Genomic DNA, 18,018 nt, shown 5'->3' on the forward strand with positions numbered 1-18,018 from the left:
TGACCCCGTCCCCCCCTGGAGGTGAGAAGCAGTGGGCGCAGCATCTCCCGTGCCTCCAGAGCATTGCTCTAACTTCCTCTTCACAGTGAAATGAGGCCCGGGGAACAGGCTGACTGGGGACCCAGATGACGGGCACGCTGCCAGGGAGCCGCTGGAAGGATCAAAGGAGACACATTGGCATGAAAGGTAGAGATAGCAGTCTCTCTTGTCATCTCTCAGCCTTCCCTTCCTCCCCCTTTCCCTCAGCTCCACTGTCTCTCTGATCCTAATGTCTCAGTGAATCCAAATCACGATTGCTGAAAAAAAAAACACAATTGTACAAATATATAAATAAATAAACAAACTAATTTTAAATATATATTAATAAAATGTTCATTCATAGCCATGTTTTTTGGATGTTTTTTATTGATTGTTATATGGAATTTGTTTGTTTATATATTTGCACAATTTTGTGTTCTTGCAGCACTGGTGATTTGGATTCACTACCCAGTAGGGCTATCTTAGAATTATTGTATTTGATGAATTGTTTTATGACATTTTCTGTACTTTATTTATTTGCTTTATTTGCATAATGAGGTTGAGGTTTCTTGCAGCACCGGTGATTGGGACTCACTACACAGTAGGGTTATTTTATAATATTTCAGTTAATTGACGAGCACGCTCTCCTCTCCCCTGCAGCCACCGCTGGCTCACACAGGGGATCATGTAACCAGACTGGAGCTAGGAAAATAGGTAAGTCTGCGAGTCAGGGGGGAAGCAAATTATCCCAGGCGCTGACAACCATTGGCGTGAGCGCAGATACAACCGGCCCTTTGAGGGCAACCAAACTGCTGATGTGGCCCCAAATCAATTTGAGTTTGACACCCCTGACTTAGGGTGTGAGCCCATAGACATATAACAACGTATGTCAAGCACGTAATAAATAAGGATAATGTAGGCAAGCAAGTTGCGTAAGAGAGGCAAATATAGCTCAGCTAAATAGAGAGTGTATATCCCTTTAAGATATTCCACAGCGAACAATCAAAGACACAATAAGTAATCCCAAGCCGTTGGTTACTATTAAAATAGCCGGTTTAAGTACAGTACTTGCTAGAAGCAATATATGAAGCAGGTAATTCTAGAGCAGTACAAGTATAGTAAGTGCTACTTATCCGTTTGCAGAGCTTGAATGTTGTAGTATCTTTAGCAGCAAGGTTTTTGTAGTGCAGGGTTCCCTGGGGGATAATAACTTTAGGGTGTCCCCAGCAATGGCAGCACGGCAGCGTGGGTCCAGTTTAAGGCATGAGTTAGATGGTCCTAGGGATCCAGCTTAGCGTGGTGTCCTTGTGGGGATAGATGGTGCCAGTAATTGTAACGTGGCCGAGTACGGCTGACAATAATAGAACAGCGTGTATACAACACGCTGTTCTGTTTATAGGTGAGAGGCAGGTGTGTCGAATAGGGCGTAATTTCACTCGGCACTTTCGCGTTCCAGGCTGGAACGCACGCGGTGCCGAGCGATGACGTCATCGCGCGGTCGCCGTGTTGAGGTCCAGCGTGGAACGCATTATGGCGCCAGGTGCCGATTACAGTCACACAGGACCTCTTCGTCAGACTAAGAGGTCCTGTGTGACCTCGAAACGTTGCACTATTGTGATGTTTGTTTTGCATTACATTTTTGGATGTAATCGAACGATCCACGGTGAGCTGGCAAATATCTTCATTTGTGAGTGTGAAGGTGACCTCCAAAGGCTACAGAATATGTGCATTGATTTTAATAAAAAGTAAAAAGAAAAATGTGGACAGGACCAATCTGAAGTGTAACGTTTCTGAACAGAAGGCACATAAGCAGCAGAAAACTAGGAAAGACAATACACATTAAATATCAGTGTACATTTTTCTGTTAAAAAAAAATATCAGTGTACATACAATCAGTTACAGTAAAACCTTGGATTGCGAGCATAATTAGTTCCAGAAACATGCTCGTAATTCAAAGCACTTGTATATCAAAGCAAATTTCCCCATTAGAAATAATGGAAACTCAAATGATTCGTTCCACAACCATTTATTCATAGGACCTTCAGTTTATAGTCCAAATAAAAAGATTATAGCAATGTGACCCAGTTGTGTAACCATAAAATGTCCATCTAAAAATAGCAGCCTCCACAAGGGGATTAGAAGCAAAATCCAGCAGGAGCTACAGAGTATAAAAGAGAAGAAAGGCGCCTCTATGTGTAGCAATATGTTGCTAAACGTTGTATCTTCATTAAATGTAATCATATTGCTACACTTAGGGGCACCTCTCTTCTCTTTTATACTGAGTTGTGACATGACGCTACTTGCATATCAAGACATTGCTTGTATATCAAGTCAAAATGTATTAAAAAATGTTGATTGTCTTGCAAAATGCTCTCAAACCAAGGTTTTACTATATATAATTTTGTGGATTACCATCGCTATTTGCACAGATACAAGGGTGCACAATGCAAGAATACCATAATATAATAATTCATATCTTCTCTTGTTCATTTGCTTTAGTAAATCAACCCCCAGTATGTTTCTGTTCATTCCATTTAGGCTAATATAAAATCCACCCTTGCACAGAGAACTCACATCAAAAGTTCCTAATAATGTTGTCATATTCTGCACTATTCCTGTGCCCTATCTATTTCCTGTTTAATTGTCAGAAATGTGAAAGCAGACAGACAGATCAAAAGATGTCTATGTGTGCTCATAGCCTTTAGCTGGCAAGAGACAGAAAGGGAGATGTGTTTCATAAAAGCACTGATATCGCCCACAATCCTCACCCAATACTGATAGTGATGCATGTGCTGTACTTCTCATTCTTAAAGGAGAAGCTCTTTTGGCTGTATTTCTTCTGTGAGTCACAGGAGTGCCCTTAGTTCCGCACTCCTGTGACCACGGATTCATCCAACAGCGGGCTAAAGTATGCTAATGGCTGACAGCTGACGTCACAGATGCCTGACTGCGCTGCCGAAAGCCTGAGCCAGCCGATCCCGCACCCTCCCCAGCCCAGCACTCCAGTGAGTGTTGGAGGGGCACAGCACAGAGCCAGAGACTGAAAATCACAGGCTCTCTACTCACTGAAGACTGAGAACTGAGCGATCAGTGGTATTTGATCATTCAATTCTCTGTGTAGAGGCGGTGGGGGACAGATGCAGCATCAGATCAATGCTGCATCTACATAGGTAAGTATGAGTGTTTATTTTTGTGAGAATCCTGAAATTCTCTTTTAACTCTTCTTCACAGAAGAATGAGAAGTACTGTATCAGAGCTCCATTACAAGGAAATCTTCCAAAAATCTTGCAAAAAATCTCACTAAGCAATAATGAAATCCTCTGACTTCTAAAGGCTCCCATTTTTACCTATTATATTATATTACCACTTGCTTTTAAAAAGTCCTCTATATCTAGATGGGTGCTCTAATGCTCAAATTTAATTGTGAAATTAAACCTCAGATTTGATGACATATTTATTCTTAATCATTTAAATATTATTAAAAAATTAAATTTAAAAGCCACAGATAATATTAGTACAAAAAAACTTTGTTAGCAACATTCAAATAATGTGTTTTCCTTTTTCTCTTCTGTGCAAAATACTTTTTGTGTTTTTAATACATACTTTCACACAAGATTCACACCGCTTTCACCTAGAACAACAACATTTTTCAGTCCAGTTAGAAATATTTTTTTAAGCTTGCTCGAAAGCTGTGTGAATCTTATGTGAAATAATTATAAATAGACCCCTAAGTTTTAAGGCAAATTCCAATAACAAGCCCCCAAAATGACCAATAATCACCATGCCTCATAAAGCTAATCTTATATTTTATTATACAATATCCTCTTATTGATCACCGCCATCATTGTAGCGACTCTTACTGTACTGCCAGCGAGCCAGTCACCTAATGGCTTTTTATGTCTGCTTGCAAACTTTCCAGGTATGAACTACTTACCATCTAGCAAATCTCTAATTTTATCCAGGTAGATCTCAAAATAAGAAACCTGGAAAAAAAGACAATATTATTATTATTTTTTTTAATTAGTCTGATGGTCCCAAAAATTGCCTATTAAAACTCTTAAAATCATAGAACCTTAAAGACTTACCGTAGTTTACTCAAATATTACTTAACTCAAGGCAACCAGTGAAACAAATGAGGTAATCAGTGACCTTCTAATGCTAAACAGAAAATACAGCAGTTTATTAGACTCTACTACCTTGAGAAAGAGTGCCATGAGGTATGAAATCTGTGATTTTTTTTAATACGTAAACCAATAAAAGAACCAGCATAGTAGTGAGCATGAGGTTGTAACTTCGTTGTGTATAGACTGAACACTGTGCAATTGTGCTAAAATCTGAACATGCATCTAATTTTCCTTCTGATTTACTTGTAATCCATCAAACTGTGTTGTGTGGAGGATCTGGTTTTCTATGTTATCTTTATGAAGAGGAAAGCTCAGAAAGGCAAGGCCATGAGCAAGCATTGTGATAGCAATTGTGATTCCAGAACATGTAACCATTAAAGTGTATCTGTATTTTTATTAATATAAACTAACAGGCTGTTTACCCACAGTACAATACGTTATGTTTAGATAGAATTGTACAGAAATGGATGGGCTGGTTAAAATTTGTTAACCTACCCTCACATCAGTAAAAGTTAATTCTACTTTTGAAGAAAAGCAAGCCATAGAAGTTCACCCAGCTCAGCAGGGACGGAATTGCAATCAGTGTGTGGCAGTCCCCACTCAACAGACAACTATCATTTGATCTACTTCTGTCGAAGGGAGAGGTTGGAAAACTTTGCTCGTTAAGCGACTGCATCCACTGATTAGTGTATTCTGACAGCAGTGGGTCCCCGCTGTCAGAATACAATGTCTCAGTGGGGGCATTCCTCTATCCACCTCAGTTGAAGAAACAAAACTAACAGTGTATGGTCAGCTTTATTCTACTGTAACCAAAGAATCTTTTTTCTTACATTTTGATTTAAGGTATTTGTATTTTTGTGCTGATCAGTCTAAGCTTGATGTACTGTACAACAAGAATGTAACATGTATAGCCAGATTTACTCTCAAGTTTTGCAATACATAAGTCCTACTTGCTTTGTGAAAGGACTTCCCAGTAGGGACACAGCAATAAGAAGCTGGCAGAGGTGCTAACACTACAGAATTTTTCCAAAACTAACAAAAAAGGTTAAAGTGCAAGGCGGACATTGCATTTTATTGTCAAATTTTTCAGTTGTATTGGAATTCAATGTATGTTTATGTACATTTGTGTACTAACATTGATGCAAGCGCCAATGTTTACCTCTCCGTAAAGAGCAATCCAGTAATGTACTGTTTTGTTTGTTACACATCAGAATGTATTGGATCACTTCTTATAAAATAAAATGTTTTATTTTCCTTACCCGACTGGAATATGTATGTGGGGAACCTCTCTTAAACTGGAGTGCCCCTAACTAAATTTAGCATATGCAGCTACGCTGTGGCCAGTCTGAGTTTTTTTTTTTTTATATCTATGTTTGTTGGGTTTCTACTAATCTCAGGACAGTGATTTCTTTCACCTGCTGCTGTTGAAGTGTCCCCAGTAGTTAGTGTAAGAAGCAATATTGTACTGTATTGAATTATGAATTTTTGCCTGTCACTGCCAATCACTGAAGGCCTTGTTCCAGTGATGTGAGCTGAGAGAAATATTTGGAAAAAAGCTTCTAGAAGGGTAGGAGTGAAGAAGGGTTTTCTTCACTTGGGGGCCTAAACTGGGCCCTAAAAAATCTAAAGTGGCCTGTGCCAGAAGTCTAAAGAGTCTAAGAGAGATGTCCTGTGGCATTAGGGCTAAAGAAAGAAGGTTACAATTCTCTAAACTGACCCCTGGCAGAGACTTAGGAAACAGGAAGAAAGCTGCCCATCTGAAGCATCTTCAGGAGAGTCTGTTGTGTAGGGGTATTTCCAGGAAAACTGCTGCTGTTGGTTGGACATTGCATGAAGATCTCATTAATCAACTATTTAGGGTACCTTTGACTACTGTCATAGGGACAGGAATTCCTATTGGGAGGCACTATTGCAGAACCTAGGGTCACTGAAAGACTGCCACTAGATGAACTAGAACCACCATTAACTTTTCTGTTTACAGAAGACTGCCCTTAAAGGGATATTATAAGTGGAATGCTTAGGATAATTTTATGTATTTAGTTATTCTGTACCCATATCCTCTCTCCACATGTAAATCAAGAAAATAAAGAAAGAGACGTCTGCTTGTAGTCCCTGGTGAGTTAAAATGTTGTTGGGTGCATCTACAGGGTGAGTGACCATTAGGGAGACAGAAAAGCCTGTAAATTCCAGCCGCCCCTTTAGGGGTGAGTACTAAATATAAATAGGCTTATATGAAATAAATGTATTTCTATTGATGATGAAGAAAATGTGTGGTCAAAGTCTCTCTGCCAGCCCTAGGTGGAATAAAGTGCATGAAGAAAAAATATGCAATCCCATAATGCAAAATGACACCTTACTTTGATATGGAATTCCAGGTTTTCGTCCATGGAGTAAATGTGATTGAAGATATCTCTGGCAATTCTTGGTATTATTCCCATCATCTGGGGATCATGAAGCTTACCCTGAGGAAAAGTTACTTCAGGTTTGAAAGAGAACTTAATGTTTTTTTTTGTTTCCAATAATTGTATTGGGAAAATGTAAAGGTTACAGGCATTATAATTCCAAACAGGTGAGAAAAGTCGTAAGCAAACATCAACAGTCATCATGAACATTTGAAGATGATAAAGACACATTGCTAGCACTCCCCCCCTCCTTCCCCAGGGGTAACAGTCCCTGATTTGTCAAATTCTAAAATGGCAACTTCAGGGTTACAAAATAACACTTTCAGAAGAGATAGAAAATGAAAGAAAGGAAGAAAGGGATTGTATAAAGTAGTCTCTGTGATTGTAGATCTCTATGCAAAATTTCCAGGAAAGCTTACGGACTTATTTCCAGAAAGATAGGTGATCCAGAGCTCCCAAATCTTTTCAAATTGAGGTAATTTTATTATTGAGGATAGCTAATATTTTCTCATTGACCATTATCCAGGAGATTATCCAGGTCTAAGGCTGGGTTCACACTACTACACTACTTTCATCCTACTTTGCTCTGTGTTCAATGTTTCCCTATGAGAGCGTCTTGTAGCGTCCTACACAAGTCGGTCCGACTTTGAAAATGCTCCCTGTACTACTTTTGGTCCTACATTGATCCTACTTCAGGCCCATTGAATATCATTGAAGTCGGACCAAAGTAGTATCCTGTTCATGAAAGTAGGATGGATGTAGGACCAATTTAGGATAAATGTAGGACCAATGTAGCAGAGCAAAGTAGGATGAAAGTAGTGTAGTAGTGTGAACCCAGCCTCAGGCATGTCAAAAAATAATAAGGATAATGGGAGATTTTCACGACCTAGCTACAGCAATACGAGCCATCAATAGCACAAAATAGACCAGCCTTTTTACATACCGTGGAGCCTCTAAGATGGGTCAGCCCAATAGAGCCTATTCTTTTTAAGATCAGTGCCTGTCAAGGAGTACAGAAAATTATTTACACAAATCCAGAATCTGCAGACATTTGGGCATTCCCACCAGGTATGTAGAAAGGAGTCCTCCTGACCGCATCCTCTAAAACAGCATGGTGAAGCTCTCGGAATGTAAGAGGCCAGCCTCGTTGGGACACTTACTGTCTTTTTCAAACAGCACATATTAAAGAAATATAAAATATATGCAGCTATGTCACAAAGACTTACTTACCCTGGAAAATAGCAACAAGTGTCTGCATGCTGGCTCTGATTCAGTATAGAGTGCCTTTGCAACTCAAACCCAGGCTGCTCAATAATGCACAGCTTTCATGGTAGTTACACAAGTACCCTCACATGTGCTACTACTGACCCATCACTGTAAGGGAAAGGATGGGGTGGGAACTAGTGTTGAGCGGAATACGCCATACTCGATTTCGCGATATATCGCGAATATATAGCCAAATATTCGTGAAATATTTGCTAAAATCGAATATTCGTGATATTTTATCAAAAAAAAATTTGGCGAAATTTCGCTAATGCGAATGCGAAACTGATTGCGAAATTCCGCTAATGCGAATGCGAAATTGATTGTGAAATTTTAAAACATTCAATTTCACCTGCCCTTTGGAAAAAGTGTAGTTTTACGTAATGGACCCTGCAACTAACAAGGTATTAATAAAATAAATACATTATTATATAGATTTGAGGGTTTACTTTGACCAATTTGTATATTGATTAGTTTAATAAATATTGAATAACCATAGATTTGGAAAATACAAGTAAACCGTTTACGTTGACATCTCTTAAATGTCTTTATGTTAAACAGTTATTATTCTCATTAAAGAGGTGAAATGCAAATGATGATGACACAGGACAAAAGATGGAAAATTCTTTGAAGATGTGATACACTGGAAAAACGCACATAAACACTCCACTCTCTCCTATGACAACTGTGGTAGGAGAACTCTGATTGGCTCTGATGCAAAAGAAGGGCGGAGAAAGTATTCGCGAATATTCGGAAATCGAATATTTGCGATTGCGAATATTCGGCAACATAAAAGGATCGCCTCAGCTTAGCTACTCGGCCCAGGGTCTCTAATCATACCAGCAATGCTTTTAGACGTCGATGGAGATCACTAGGATGTGATCTGTTTTAAAAATAAAATTTAAAAAATACGAATATTCGGAATAGCGAATATTGGCCGCGAAATTCGAGTTATTCGCGAATATTCGAATATGCCATATTCGTAACGAATATTCGCAATGCGAATATTCGTGAGCAACACTAGTGGGAACAGAGCTAGATACCATGAATACATGTAAAGCATAAACAAATGGCCCAGGTTTGGGATGCCAAGGAACTTTACAGAGGAATGGAGTCGGCACAGAGATGAAAGTGCTTACTATTCAAGGTGGATAAAGATTTTTTACTTTTTTACTCTATTTGTTGACTTTAAATTCATTTTCAATTTAGCATCACCATTTCTATATGCACATTACTGTAATACTATTACTAAATTATACATTAGGAACTGCAGATTTATCCTTTTGTTTGTATTCCACTGCAATCTTCCTTGATTTACAACAACCTTAGAGAGCCCACTAAAGATAAGTGCACTAATATCGTATTTTATTAAGAAAACGCTCTGAACAAGCAGTGTCTTGTTTTTTGCCTAATATTTCTACTTTCTACTACTGCTTATTGAACAGAAAGTAATATTTATAAATTTTTGCTGAAACAATTTGGCTCCCTTTGCCTCAGACTTGGAACCCTGCTGTACAAAGTGGTGATCAAACATCTATTTATCCTTATAATGCACTTTGTGGCACTGATGTGGTCTCAATTTATGGCTAATTGCCATCCCCTTCTCAAAAGAGATTGCTCTATATGGCAACTGAGGGACATTGGACAATTGAATGCCAGTTGAGAAGGCTTAGTCATGAAGTCTTGGAAAGTCATGCCCCAATAACAATGTGATATAAAATAAGAAAGGGGGGGGGCTTTTATGGCTAATAAAGAAGTTCACTTTAAAGTTTAAAATGGACTAGTCACATTTAACAAGTTGGTGTACCACAGAGTGAGAACTTGGCATAGAAGTCTGTCAGGGTAAAATTCCATGTGACAGAAACACTTTAATTGGGGCTGAGGACTGAATATCAAAGGTGTCTGCAGTACTACCAGCAGGTGAGGTGTGGTACTTTTTGTATTGCTTCCTGACTATTTATACAAAAATAATATAAAGCCACATTTTTGTTTAACCTGAAACCCCTTTTTGATAAACTCTGAAATGTTATAATTCCTCTTACTGCTTTTTATACATCCTGTGCTTACCTCCATGGTGTGGGTCTTCCCAGAGGCGGTCTGCCCATAGGCAAAGATGGTCCCATTATAACCAGCCAGCACATCTGCAAGGAAGATGAAGGTAGATCACTGAAGTATACAGTGCATTGAAAAAGTATTCACACCCCTTGAAATGTTCCACGTTTTGTCATGTTACAACCAAAAACGTAAATGTATTTATTGGGATTGTATGTGATAGACCAACACAAAGTGGCACATAATTGTGAAGTGGAAGGAAAATGATAAATGGTTTTCAATTTTTTTTTACAAATGAATATGTGAAAAGTGTGGCGTGCATTTGTATTCAGCCCCCATGAGTCAATCCTTTTTAAAAACACCTTTCGCTGCAATTACAGCTGTAAGTCTTTTTGGGGTTGTCTCTTCCAGCTTTGCACATCTAGAGAGTGACTTTTTTGCCTATTCTTCTTTGCAAGATAGCTCAAGCTCTGTCAGATTGGAGGGAGAGCGTCTGTGAACAGCAGTTTTCAAGTCTTGCCAAATTGAATTTAGGTCTGAACGTTGACCTGGCCATTCTAATACATAAATATGCTTTGATCTAAACCATTCCATTGTAGCTCTGGCTGTAAGTTTGGGGTCATTGTCCTGCTGGAAGGTGAACCTCTGCCCAAGTCTCAAGTCTTTTGCAGACTTTAACAGGTTTTCTTTTAAGATTGCCCTGTATTTGGCTCCATCCACCTTCCCATCAACTCTGTCCAGCTTCCCCCTGCTGAAGAAAAGCATCCCCACAACATGATGCTGCCATCACCATGTTTCACAGTGGGAATGGTGTGTTCAGGGTGATGTGCAATGTTAGTTTTCTGCCACAAATAGCATTTTCCTTTTAAACCAAAAAGTAATTTTCTGGTCTCATCTGATCAGAGCACCTTCTTCCACACGTACTGTACATGTCTAACTCAATGAGCTTTGTGTCTTAAATGCTAGCAGCAACTTCCACTAGTTAGATGGTAAATGTATCATCTAAGAATTACTTTAATTTTTCATGAATGCAAAAGTACAACATTCATGCTTTCTTCCTTTAAAGAGCCATAACATGTATTAATACTTAGCTTAAAGCACAACTTTAATCCCTTCCCACATGCCCCTGTGTCCCTTTAAATAGTTTGAAACACCCAGGGAGGGTGGGATAGATCGGCGATCATGTGACCACTGTCACAGTAGTCACACAATTGGAAGCCGGTCCCGCCTGGAGCTTGAACCAAGAGCTGTCAGCAACAGCTCAGTCTATGTACTGAAAATACACAGTGAGGAAGCTTTCAGCCCATAAACAATGACTGCCCAATAATGCATATGTTACACATAGTTACATAGTTAGTCTGACTGAAAAAAAAAGACACAAGTCTATCTAGTTCAACCAATATAAAAAACACACGCACATACACACAAATAGAAAACCTCCATATACACAATCCTATACCCACAGTTGATCCAGAATAAGGCAAAAAAAAGCATGATTTAATTTGCTTTAATGCTTCAACTACCCCTGGTGATAAAACATATAAATATAGGTATCCAGATATATTTTGTGCATTTAGGAAATAATCCTACTGAGCTGGCCATGACTACCTTTCTGTACGTGAAGGTTACATCTTTTAAATCCCTTGTTCTTTCTTATGGCCTTAAAGTTAATATATCTCTACAACAAGTTCACTATATGGAATGCCTATTTATTTATACAGTAGATGGTGATTATACCCCCCCTTTAATTGCCTCTTTTCAGTTCTTAATTGCCTCTTCTAAGATCAGTTCAGCTAAACTTTCCTCATAGCCAAGCACTTCCGGGCCTCTTATTAATTTCGTTGCGCTTCTCTGCACTTTCTCCAGTTCCCCGATATCCTTTTTGTGAACTGGTGCCCAAAACTGAACTGCATATTCCAGATGAAGTCTTATTAATACTTTGCAGGGGCAAAATGATGTCTCTCTCTCATTAGAGTCTATACCTTTTTTAATACAAGAAACTATTTTGCTTGCTTCAGAAACTGCAGCTTGGCTTAAATGCTATTATATGTCCAAGATTACAGCGTCATATTTGTGCTGAAAGGAGGACAACACTGGACTCCATGGACTAGTAGATATAGTATATATTTTTTTTTTTAATTTACATACAGGAACAATTAAAGGGACAACGCTGGACTCCATGGACTAGTAGATATAGTATATATATATATATTTTATTTACATACAGGAACAATTAAAGGGACAAGAAATACAATTTTAGGTAGCTTGGGTGAAGTCTGTCTTTAATTTAGCTTTAAAAATAATGACATAAATTACTTAATGATAGGAGGTTGAAACATTTACCTTTAACAATTTGCATGGCACAGGCATGGTAGACTTGCTCTTGGGTCGTATTTGGTGGAAACACTCGGTCAAAAACATATGGTTTTCCCTAGGACAGATAAATCAAACACAAAAGTAAGTTAACAAAATTTAACAAAATAACAAGTTTTAGGCAGGTGTTAAGAAATGCTGTAGTAAGAATACATTCAAAAATGTATACTTTAATTGTTATTTTTTATCAATATAAGACACTATATATATAATATTATCTATTTATAATATATATTACAGTATATTAGGCATTTATGCTATGATGAAAAATATGACTACAGATAGGAACTCTTATTAGTAAACCTTTTGTATAATATGTATGTGTTGTATTTACATAGCTGTGCGCGGACCTGGGGGTGGGAACAGGAAGTAGAAAGTTATGAAGTGAAACTAGGGTAATAGGTTTCACATGTGACTCTCTGCTGACTGGAATAAACAAGGTCTTCCCAAGATTCATCTGACTATTCATCATTGCTTCTATAAAATCTACACCTTTAAAGCCAAACTCCAGGGTTACTGCCCTTATGTCGTCATTTTGAGACTGCGGATTGAGACTTTGTCATGGTTATGCAGTAATGTTTTTCTGTCAGCTTACCTCCTCCATATGTCCTGCTTTAGAGGCCAGCCACTCTCACCTGGCTGTTTAAGTAATCTCTCCACTAAGCATGGCCCCACCCCAGGCCCTATCAGGGAACACTATATTAACCTGTGCACTGCAAGCCAGCCGTGCTGATCAACGTTTGTATATCTGTTGTGTGTTTGGGTTCCTGCTTGCCGTGTGCTACATCTGTCTCTGGTTTACCGAACTTGGCTTGTTCTCTACCATCCCTGTCTGCTTGGGTCCTTGACCTTTGGCGTGTCCTATGTTTATCCTTGTCTGCTAGTCGCCACGACCTTCGGCTTATCCCCTCACTATCTTTTGTATCCTGAGCGGCTGCTTCCCCCTATCTCTATAGCCTACTGTGAGCGAGAGATGGGGAACTCTGGAAGCCGCAACCTGGATTCAGTTGAAGCCCAGTCCATCCTCACCACTAGAGGCTCTGGTGAACACCTGCTGGATCTTAGACTCCGCGCCCTGGGGAATCTTAGGCTCTAGCTCCCTGTGGGATCCCTCTCAGTGCTCCAGTGGACCTGCCTTCCTTAACCACCCCGAGTTCCATCCGCAGCAGTCAGCCATAAGGTTCACTACCATAGTGGTGCACTCCTGACCCCAACGGTGTGCATCTGTCACCTGAACCCAGGTGACCTGACAGCCGTCCTGTACTGGTGAATCCCATTTCCTTTTTTTTCTGGTGTCAAAGACATAAAAGGGGACTGTTTCCCCAGTGGAGTCACAGACAGTAATAAAAACTGATAAGAGTTCAAGCCTTCCTCTACAAATTCAAAACTAAAATAGATCTATTTTAACTGGTCGTAAGCTAACCCAACTGTCCCAGCCAATTCAATCCACAGAGCCAATGCAGGATGCCAACAAACTGTGCTAATATATTGTATGTATTAGCTCTCCATTTTAAAAGCTGCTCACATCTGAACTGATACACATTAACATGCATTTTGAAATTAAGTTGATGTGCACTTGTAACGTGCATTAAAACCTCTATATTCTATCACCACGTAAAGTGACTCTCTAAAGATATAGTAGCAGTATTTTAAGTGCAAAAACCCATGCTTTATAAACTGACATGTACAGACTGATGCCGCGTACACACAGTCGTTTTACGTGTGGGGGGAAAACGTAGTTTTATGTCTTCTGAAAAACGTAAAAAAAAAATGTTTATGTCGTTTTTTAAAACGTCGTTTTTTGTGTTATTTAAAATGATAGTGTGTGGGTAAAACGACGTTTAAAACAACGTTTTTAAACCCGCGCATGCTCAGAAGCAAGTTATGACATGAGCTTGAATGGAACAGAGTGCCGTCGTACGTGATGAACGTAACTGCGCTTTGCTAGAGCATTTTGAAAAAACGATGGTGTGTAGGCAACATTGTTTTTTAAAATGAAGTTTGAAAAACGTTGTTTTGTTTCATGATAAAAAACGTTGTTTTATTTCATCACAAAAAACGACCGTGTGTACACGGCATGAGTCCCTAAAAGTGTAATAACATAATCCATGTGCAGTAAACTTAATTTTATGGCAAACAGGAGGCTCATATTATGCTATAATCTTTCTTTACTGTCATCCAGCAGCAAGAGAGTTAATGAAAAGAAAAAACGTTACACAGATAGGTATGCAAATGAACATAGGTAGACTGTCCAATCAGGTAACAGGAGTATGTTATAAAGGTGAGGTACAGGTGATATTCTTCCTCTTTCTTGCTGCTCCAGCCAGATAAGTACATTGAAATTTTTTCCTCAGATGCTTCTACATATATTATATATATATATATTGTGACAAGGTCGCACGGAATAGCGGTAATGTAATGCAGCAAAGTCGCTGAACTTAAGCAATAAATATGGCTTTATTGCACTCAAAAGAAATAATACAAAAACAAAACGGCCTACTTCAGCTTAGGAAGCTAACAGTACGGTCCCTGACTACTGTGTACTGGAGGGGCTATTCCAGCCTCCAGTATAAAACAAATAATAGTCCAAATAAGTGTTTGTCTGTGACAACAGACCTTGTTTCTCCAAAGAAGACAGTCTCCAACCTGTCCTGTTCAGCTCAGCATGCCTCAGGCTGAGCTCTCCCTCCTCCAATCTCTATCAGGTGTGCGTAATTAATAGGGAGAGAGAGGAGGTTTTCCTGTTGGCCAGGCTTAACCCTTTCTAAGACAGGGAAAGCTGATCTTTACAACCTCTCACTGACATACATGGAATCATGTACCCTGTCACAATATATAACTCATTGCAGAAAATGAATATAAATATATATATGTAGAGTTTTCCCTGCAACCCTGCGCTTGTCACAGTTTGCAGGGCCATACTTTTTATCCTTAATGGCAGTCCCAGCATTGCCCACCCCCCTTCTATTCATTAACTTCCCAGGTGGTCTCCTCACCATTCCAATACCCCCGCTTACAGCACACTCACTTGTTCTCCGACGGCCCGCATCCCCTCACCGCGGCCGTTCGGCGGTATCCCGGCAGTCCGGGATATCGTTTCCTCACAGCTGGTGCTCAGCTGTGGCGCGGTCCCGCGCAGATTCGCGGCCCGACAGGCAGTGTGTCTCCTCACTGCGCTGCAGCGATGCTATACCGCCGTTCCCTGACAGAAAGTCCGTTCTCCTGTGTGGGTGTGTGCCTGCCACATACCAACCCTGAACCCGGTTTAGGTTCAGGGGTGTATGTTTGGCACACACAAACAAATAGTAACACATTTACACAAACAAATTTAAATAAACATATGTTTGTTCATATGGATATATGCATATAGATATATGTATATATACTTTTATATATATATATGTATATATATGGATGTATGTATATATATATATACATATATACTTACACACTTTGAACTGCAGTCAGAATATTAGTAATAAATATATATATGTATATGTTTGGGTGTACGCTCATAATATATGTGCCCTCTTGCTGACATATATGTTGTCTGCTGATACAAAAAATATATATAGTTCTGCTGCATATATATTAATTAGTTCTATTATTTTTTCTCTTTCAGAATAATTTGTCTTAAGTCAATCACATTTACTCACACCTCACTATGTCTAATAAAGATTCCACTACTGTTACCCCCTCAGATATCCCTGAGGAAAACCAGAAAATCCAATCCATAATAGATAAATCCATCCAATCTGCTATGCAGACGGCCATGCATGATTCCATTGCACAATCGGTAGTCATGGCCCTGTCTCAAAGTAAACCTCAGGTTACCCCTGAACCTTTACCTATTACCCCATCTGACATTTATTGGTCAGCGGAGGACTCTACATCCCACATGATTCAGGGATTGAAAAAAGCGGGTAAAGTGTCTCAAAAACGACATCATATATCTCATACCGGTCCCTCCCATTCTAAAAGAATGGTCCTGATGGAGAACCAGGGTGAATCTTCTAAGCCTCCTAGTAAAGGAAATGCTACTGTCAGTGACAAGAGGTCACACGTTATACCCTCTGCCCGGGAGGAGTTGATCTTACAACGGGTAAAAATGGCCTCAAAGAGGCAAAAACCAGACTCTTACCGTACCTCTTCCAGCAATTATTCTTCTGATAAGGAATCTTTATCAGAAGAAGGAAGAGACTCTGAATATGAGAATGTCTCTGATGCAGAAGAAGGAATACCCTTGAAAAGGAGGAATCCGAGGATGCTATTATAGACGGCTCTGGTGATCCGTATTTCGACCCAGGTCAAATTAAACATCCCCGTTCAGGGGAATGGGTTACCCATTCCCTAGTTACGAAATGTTTAAGCCTCTGGATCCAGAAACCATTAGATAAGAACGAGGCTAGTAAGTTAAGAGCAGAGTGCCCGAGACCGTCCCTCCCAAAGAAATTAGCCAATACACCCTAATTAGACCCCGCATTAGTTAAATTCCTTCTAAAATCAGGAAAACACCCAAAAAAGGGGGTGGACAGATAATATCGTTTCTGTCAAGATAAATTATTAGACATGTTAGGCCCCTTAGCTAAGATTCTAGATTTAATAGAAGAAGCAGTTTAATCTAACACCCCAATAGATTTAAATGTCCTGAAAGGTTGGGCTCAGCGAGCCATTGTACTATTTGGCAACGCCAATGCGGCCATCTCTAGCGAAAGAAGAAGATCGATTCTGACGAAGCTGGATCCACAGCTAATGCATCTCGCTTCATCTCAACCATCTTCCATCACCAAGGGTCTACTTTTTGGTGACTCTTTTATTAAAGAGATCAACAAATACGTAGCTCTCTTTACTTCTTTAGACAAGGCCCAATCATCACTCAAAAAGGTTTTCCAACCAAAGTTTTTCCCAAAGCTGGGAAACGCAAGGGCCGATTTCCCAACAGATCTTCTACCGAAGGTCATTTCCCCAGAGGCCCTCTGAACACCGTGTTAGGTTACCAGATAGATTTCACCTCTTTACCGACTCAAAGTCAGGATCCTATTCCAATAAGGTTCTCAGAAGAGGACAAAAAGCTCATCTCACTGGAGATAAAAGAGCTTTACTCCAAAGGGGCCATAGTTCAAGTTCCCTTGCAAACTCCAGGTTTTGTGAGCAACCTGTTCCTGGTCAAAAATAAGGATGGAGGTTTCAGACCAGTAATAAATCTGAAATATCTAAACAATTTCGTCCATTACCGCCATTTCAAAATGGAAGGTATTCACCTGTTAAAAGACCTTTTATTACAAGGAGACTGGTTGGCAAAAATAGATCTGAATGATGCCTATCTTTCAGTGCACATGCACGAGAATTCCCAACCATTTCTTCAATTCCTGTGGCAAAACAAGAAATGGCAATTCACCAGTCTACCATTCGGTCTGTCATCTGCCTCCTGGTGCTTTACGAAATGACTGAAACCAGTAGTAGCAGCTCTAAGGAGCAGGGGTGTTCGTCTAATAATATATTTAGACGACATTTTGATCATGGCACAATCACTTCAGACTATTCATTTACACATTCAATGGACGATATCCCTTCTGAACATGCTGGGATTCATAATCAATTACAAGAAATCCATCCTAACCCCTTCAAAGGAGGTAGAATTTATGGGTTTTCTTGTCAATACCCAACTATCCCTTCTGAGTCTTCCAAACAGGAAATTGAAGACGATCAGAAGAGAGATTCGCTCAGTCCTGAACAAAAGTCAAATATCTCTGCGGACAATTGCGAGGATTGTCGGTCTATTATCA

General features: G+C 39.5%; 1 protein-coding gene across 5 annotated transcripts in view; it reads right to left on the bottom strand.

Annotated features, from left to right (window-relative positions):
* The window catches only part of KIF5A (kinesin family member 5A), a 209,854-nt gene that overhangs the window by 108,438 nt on the left and 83,398 nt on the right, over positions 1 to 18,018 (bottom strand). For all 5 annotated transcript variants that reach the window (XM_040340905.1, XM_040340904.1, XM_040340906.1 and 2 more), the window contains exons 2-5: positions 12,203 to 12,290; positions 9,875 to 9,948; positions 6,500 to 6,604; positions 3,953 to 4,001 (exon numbers count right to left, since the gene is read on the bottom strand). In XM_040340905.1, the coding sequence (XP_040196839.1) occupies positions 3,953 to 4,001; positions 6,500 to 6,604; positions 9,875 to 9,948; positions 12,203 to 12,290 (316 nt within the window). The remainder of the gene's footprint in view (positions 1 to 3,952; positions 4,002 to 6,499; positions 6,605 to 9,874; positions 9,949 to 12,202; positions 12,291 to 18,018) is intronic.

Source organism: Rana temporaria, chromosome 2, assembly GCF_905171775.1.
Source record: "Rana temporaria chromosome 2, aRanTem1.1, whole genome shotgun sequence".
Lineage (NCBI taxonomy): Eukaryota > Metazoa > Chordata > Amphibia > Anura > Ranidae > Rana > Rana temporaria.